Genomic DNA, 6,887 nt, shown 5'->3' on the forward strand with positions numbered 1-6,887 from the left:
ATTGTAGTCAGCATTGCTGTGTTCATTCGTTTCTTCGTGATGATGATCATCGTCAACATAATCATAGTCCTCCTCCTCATCATCATCATCATTGTCCTTATCATCATCATCATCATCATCATAATAGTCCTCATCGTAGTCCTTATCATCATCATCATAGTCCTTATCATTATCATCATGGTCCTTATCATCATCATCATAATAGTCATCATCATAGTCCTTATCATCATCATCATATTCCTTATCATCATCATCATCCTCATAGTCCTTATCATCATCATCATAGTCCTTATCATCATCATCATCATAGTCCTCATCATCATCCTCATAGTCCTCATCATCATCATCATAGTCCTTATAATCATCATCGTAGTCCTTTTCATTATCATCATCCTCATAGTCCTTATCATCATCATCATAGTCCTTATCATCATCATCATAGTCCTTATCATCATCCTCATAGTCCTCATCATCATCATCATAGTCCTTATAATCATCATCGTAGTCCTTTTCATTATCATCATCATCATAGTCCTTTTCATTATCATCATCGTCATCATAGTCCTTATCATCATCATAGTCCTTATCATCATCATCATAGTCCTTATCATCATCATCATCATCATTGTCCTTTTCATCATCATCATCATCATTGTCCTCCATCATCATCATCATAGTCCTCCTCCTCCTCATCATAGTCCTTATCATCATCATAGTCCGTATCATCATCATCATAATAATCCTCATCATATTCATTTTCATTATCATCATAGTCCTCATCATCATCATCATCATCATCATCATAGTCCTTATCATCATCATCATCATCACCATTGTCCTCCTCCTCATCATCATAGTCCTCCTCCTCATCATAGTCCTTATCATCATCATCACAGTCCGTATCATCATTATCATCATCATCATCATAATAATCCTCATCATCATATTCATTTTCATTATCATCATCATCATAGTCCTCATCATCATCATCGTCATTGGCCTCATCATCATCATAGTCCTTATCATCATCATCATAGTCCTTATAATCATCATCATAGTCCTTTTCATTATCGTCATCATCATCATAGTCCTCAACATCATCATCATCATAGTCTTTTTCGTTATCATCATCATCATCATCATCATAGTCCTTATCATCATCATCATAGTCCTTTTCATTATCGTCATCATCATCATAGTCCTTAACATCATCATCATCATAGTCTTTTTCATTATCATCATCCTCATCATAGTCCTCATCATCATCATCATCATTTTCCTCCTCATCATCATCATAGTCCTTATCATCATCATCGTAGTCCTTTTCATTATCATCATCGTCATCATAGTCCTTTTCATTATCATCATCATCATCATAGTCCTTATCATCATCATCATAGTCCTTATCATCATCATCATAGTCCTCATCATCATCATTGTCCTCCTCATCATCAACATCATCATGGTCCTCCTCCTCCTCATCATCATCATCATAGTCCTTATCATCATCATCATCATCATTATAAATTGGATTTCAATGTTTAAGGACTCTTGGAAGATTAGTTCAAATGGGGACTAAAAGAGATCCAAATCAAATCAAAAATCAAAACCATCATATTCCTTATCATCGTTATCATCATCATAATAATAATCCTCATCATCATCATCATCATTACTGTAATAATGATTAGTGTGCCTGTGTACTTCAATGTGTGTCCCTGCATGGCTGTGTGTGTAGGTACTCTGATGCGCGGTCTTGGCGTGCCTACATGGGCGTGCGTGTGATGAACACGGCCAGCAACGCTGCAGCCACCAGACAGATCCGTCGTATCATCCTCCACTCCCAGTACGACCAGTTCACCTCTGACTACGACATCGCCCTGCTGGAGCTCAGCACCCCTGTCTACTTCAATGACTTGGTACAGCCCGTCTGTGTCCCCGCCTCTTCCCACGCCTTCACCACCGGGACCAGCTGCCACGTCACGGGCTGGGGGGTCCTGATGGAGGATGGTAAGAGCTGCCCAGGGATAACGGCTGATGTTGGATACCTGGCAGAAAACAGACAATGTGTCCAACATGACAACTGACACACGTTGGTCTCTTTGGAATCCTTGTATGATTTGGCAGCTAGTTACCGTTCATACAACATTCTATAAAGAATGTTCTGTTGAGTTCCAGGTGCTTGCACATATTTTTTTTTTTTGTAAATACTAACTCTAACAGAACTAGCTATATAAAACGAAGTGTTACTGACTTCCTGTGTTTGTTCCAGGTGAGCTTGCATCTCTGCTGCAGGAGGCCACAGTGAAGATCATCAACAGGAACAACTGTAACAAGCTATATGAGGACGCTGTCACTCCCAGGATGCTGTGTGCTGGCAACCTGCAGGGAGGAGTGGATGCCTGTCAGGTGAGGAGGGGTTTCTGAGTGTGTGGTGTGTGTTTGTTTTGTCATTGTGTGTGTTAAAGTGCCTCTACATTGTCTTTGTTGAGTTTTATCTGTGTGTATGTTTTCCTGTGTGTTTTCCTGTTTACGTGTCTGTCTGTGTTTAAACGTGTGTGTGTGTGTGTTTAGGGTGACTCAGGGGGTCCTCTGGTGTGTCTAGAGAGGGGTCGGCGGTGGTTCCTGGCGGGGATCGTGAGCTGGGGGGAGGGGTGCGCTCGGCAGAACCGCCCTGGAGTCTACACACAGGTCACCAAGTTCACGGACTGGATCCACCTGCAGACTAAAGGACAGGTCTGACAGACTGACAGACAGACGTCTGGATGACATCAGCATGTGAACAGACTCAGTGGCTGGCACCATGTGACTGTAACGGGGGTAAAGAGACATCACCACGCAGCCCCTGCTTTATGATTTATACCAGGCCCCATGTCACTGACATCATTATCAACTGTTACCCCCCACCCCATCATACCCACCCCCTCTTCATGTATGGCCAAGCACCTCTCTTTGTCTCCTCATGGTTTCCATTGTCCTCCTGACTGTTCCTCTCTCCCCACTTGTCCCTTATCATCCCAGTGGTCTGTCTGTCCTGACTGTTCCCCTCTCTCCACCTCCCCTGTCCCGACTCCTGATCTTCCCAGTGGTGTATTTGTTCTCTGTGAAGTGACCACTTGATGTGCCTGGTCTATCTTATGTCCGCACTGCACACAGCAATTGAAGTGGAATGAGTTCTCTATGTCGTAGTACAATGTGCTGTAGCGAGTGTGTTATTATGTCTATTTACATTGTGTGTGCATGACTGTATTTGTGAACATATGTACTGTATCATTGTATGAATATATACAGTACCATTCAAAAGTTTGGACACACCTACTCATTCAAGGGTTTTGCTTTATTTTTACTATTTTCTACATTGTAGAATAATAGTGAAGACATCAAAACTATGAAATAACACATGAAATCATGTAGTAACCAAAAAAGTGTTAAACAAATCAAAATATATTTTAGATTTTAGATTCTTTAAAGTAGCCACCCTTTGCCTTGATGACACACTCTTGGAATTCTCTCAACCAGCTTCATGAGGAATGCTTTTCCAACAGTCTTGAAGGAGTTCCCACATATGCTGAGCACTTGTTGGCTGCTTTTCCTTCCCTCTGCGGTCCAGCTCATCCCAAACCATCTCAATTGGGTTGAGGTTGGGTGATTGTGGAGGCCAGGTCATGTGATGCAGCACTCCATCACTCTCCTACACAGTCTGGAGGTGTGTTGGGTCAATGTCCTATTGAAAAACAAATGATAGTCCCACTAAGCGCAAACCAGATGGGATGGTGTATCGCTGCAAATGCCTCCTCCATGCTTCACGGTGGAAAACACACCTGCGGAGATCATCCGTTCACCTACTCTGTGTCTCGCAATGACACGGCAGTTGGAACCAAAAATCTCAAATTCGGACTCATCAGACCAAAGGACAGATTATTTCCGGTCTAATGTTCATTGCTCATGTTTCTTGACCCAAGCAAGTCTCTTCTTATTGGTGTCCTTTAGTACTGGTTTATTTGCAGCAATTCGACCATGAAGGCTTGATTCACGTAGTCTCCTCTGAACAGTTGATGTTGAGATGTGTCTGTTACTTGAACTCTGAAGCATTTATTTGGACTGCAATCTGAGGTGCAGTTAACTCTAATAAATGTATCCTCTGCAGCAGAGGTAACTCTGGGTCTTATTTTCCTGTGGCGGTCCTCAAAAGAGCCAGTTTCATCATAGCGCTTGATGGTTTTTGCGACTGCACTTGAAGAAAATGTTGAAGTTCCTGAAATGTTCTGTATTGACTGACCTTCACGTCTTAAAGTAATGATGGACTGTCGTTTTTCTCTTTGCTTACTTAAGCTGCTCTTGCCATTAAATGGACTTGGTATTTTACCAGATCTTCTGCATACCACCCCTACCTTGTCACAACACAACTCATTGGCTCAAACGCATTAAGAACAAAATAAATTCCACAAATGAACTTTTAACAAGGAACACCTGGTAATTGGAATGCATTCACGAAGCTGGTTGAGAGAATGCCAAGAGTGTGCAAAGCTGTCATCAAGGCAAAGGGTGGCTACTTTGAAGAATCTCAAATATAAAATATATTTTGATTTGTTTAACACTCTTTTGGTTACTACATGATTCCATATGTGTTATTTTATAGTTTCGATGTCTTCACTATTATTCTATAATGTAGAAAATAGTCAAATAAAGGAAATCAATTGAATGAGTTGGTGTTTCCAAACTTTTGACTGGTGCTGTATATTATGAGCCTGTTTGATTTATAGGCAATATTATATTTAGATTATATTTGTTTTGTGGTAAACATTCCCTGTGTAGGGGATAATATTGTCTGTTTCAAATGTACACTGTTATCTTATACTAGTATGATATCCTTCATTGAGACTAGTGACTAAGGCTTCTTTTACTAATAGCCTCGGGACCTGAGTGAGGGTTGCTGCCCCCTCTTTCCAAGATACCAGTGGCTCACAGTGGCCATTGTGTGACATCACACCTCAATCATCCAATTCCATTTCAACATGTTTTATTTCCTAACACTTTTTATTAAGATGTAAATGAAAAAAAAACAATCCTGTTTATTCATTTGTATTTAGATTATTGAAGGAGTTAAATCCATATTAAACAGAGCGCTTATGTGGTATGTTCAACGTGTGTGTTGTCTATTTGTGTTTGTACACAGAAAAAAGGGTTTTAAACGGATTCTTCAGCTGTCCCCATAGGCAAACCCTTTTTGGTTCCAGATATAACTATTCTGGGTTCCATGTAGAACCCTCTGTGGTAAGGGCTTTACATGAAACCCAAAAGGGAACCAAAAGGAGGGTTCTACCTGGAACCAAACAGGGTTCTTTAAAGGGTTCTCCTATGGGGACAGCCGAATAGCCATTTTAGGTTCTAGATAGCACCTTTTTTTCTAAGTGTACCTTTTTGTTTTGTTACCTTTTGTAATGTTGTCTGTCTGCTCATTTGATCTTTGTATGGTGTACCGACAAAATGATTTTACTAGTAGGTTGTGTAGTAGGTTGTGAAGCTCAAACCATCATGCCATTGTATGAGTCTCTCTCTAGATGGCACTATTGTCTATATGTTGTCTATTGTTTATACATGTACACCTGCTGATTGGACTGTACATTTCACCAAGACTCACTAAACATGATAGATATCCTATTTATACTGAACAAAAATATAAATGCAACATGTAAAGTGTTGGTCCCATGTTATTTCATGAGCTGAAATAAAAGATTCCAGAAATGTTCCATACGCACAAAAATATTATTTCTCTCAAATTTTCTGCACAAATTTGTTCACAACGCTGTAAGTGAGAATTTCTCCTTTGCCAAGATAATCCATCCACCTGACAGGTGTGGCATATTAAGAAGCTGATTAAACAGCATGATCACTGCAAAGGTCCACCTTGTGCTGGGGACAATAAAAGGCCACTCTAAAATGTGCAGTTTTGTCACATAACACAACGCCACATATGTCCCAAGTGTTGAGGGAGAGTGCAATTGGCATTCTGACTGCAGGAATGTCCACCACAGCTTTTGCCTGAGAATGTAATGTTTATTTCTCTACCATAAGCCGCCTCCAACGTTGTTTAAGAGAATTTGGCAATATGTCCACGTGTAACCACGCAGGCCCAGGACCACATCCAGCTTCTTCACCTGCGGGATCGTCTGAGACCACCTGGACAGCTGATGAAACTGTGGATTTGCACAACCAAATCATTTTTCACACAAACTGTCAAAAACCATCTCAGGGAAGCTCATCTGTGTGCTCATCGTCCTCACCAGGGTCTTGACCTGACTACAGTTCATCAAAACTGACTTCAGTGGACAAATACTCATCTTCAATGGCCACTGACACCCGGAGAAGAAGGCTTTTCACGGATGGAACCCGGTTTCAACTGTACTGGGCAGATGGTAGACAGTGTGTATGGAGCCGTGTGGGCGAGCGGTTTGCTGATGTCAATGTTGTGAACAGAGTGCCCCATCGTGGCGGTGGGGTTATAGAATGGACAGGCATAAGCTATGGACAACAAACACATTGCATTTTATCGATGGAAATTTGAATGCACAGAGATACCGTGGTGAGGTCCTGATGCCCATTGTCGTGCCATTCATCCGCCGTCATCACCTCATGTTTCAGCATGATAATGCTCAACCACATGTCGCAAGGATCTGTACAAAATTCCTGGAAGCTGAAAATGTCCCAGTTCTTCCATGGCCTGCAAACTCACCAGACATATCACCCATTGAGCATGTTTGGGATGCTCTGGATCGATGTGTACGACAGCATGTTTCATTTCCCGCCAGTATTTGCCAGCAGCATACCATCCTGCATCCCACTGCTGGCTTGCCTCTGAAGCTAAGCAGGATTGGTCCCTGGATGGT

The 6,887-nt window shown here is 41.5% G+C and overlaps 1 protein-coding gene across 1 annotated transcript in view; it reads left to right on the top strand.

Annotated features, from left to right (window-relative positions):
- The window catches only part of LOC110536557 (suppressor of tumorigenicity 14 protein), a 28,643-nt gene extending 22,893 nt beyond the window's left edge, over positions 1-5,750 (top strand). Inside the window, exons 17-19 of the mRNA XM_090189195.1 lie at positions 1,739-2,010; positions 2,273-2,409; positions 2,575-5,750. Of these exons, the coding sequence (XP_090045321.1) occupies positions 1,739-2,010; positions 2,273-2,409; positions 2,575-2,742 (577 nt within the window). The 3' untranslated portion in view covers positions 2,743-5,750. The remainder of the gene's footprint in view (positions 1-1,738; positions 2,011-2,272; positions 2,410-2,574) is intronic.
- The last annotated feature ends 1,137 nt before the right edge of the window (positions 5,751-6,887 follow it).

This window comes from Oncorhynchus mykiss, chromosome 11 (genome assembly GCF_057628025.1).
Source record: "Oncorhynchus mykiss isolate SJ-2025 chromosome 11, ASM5762802v1, whole genome shotgun sequence".
NCBI classification, from domain to species: domain Eukaryota; kingdom Metazoa; phylum Chordata; class Actinopteri; order Salmoniformes; family Salmonidae; genus Oncorhynchus; species Oncorhynchus mykiss.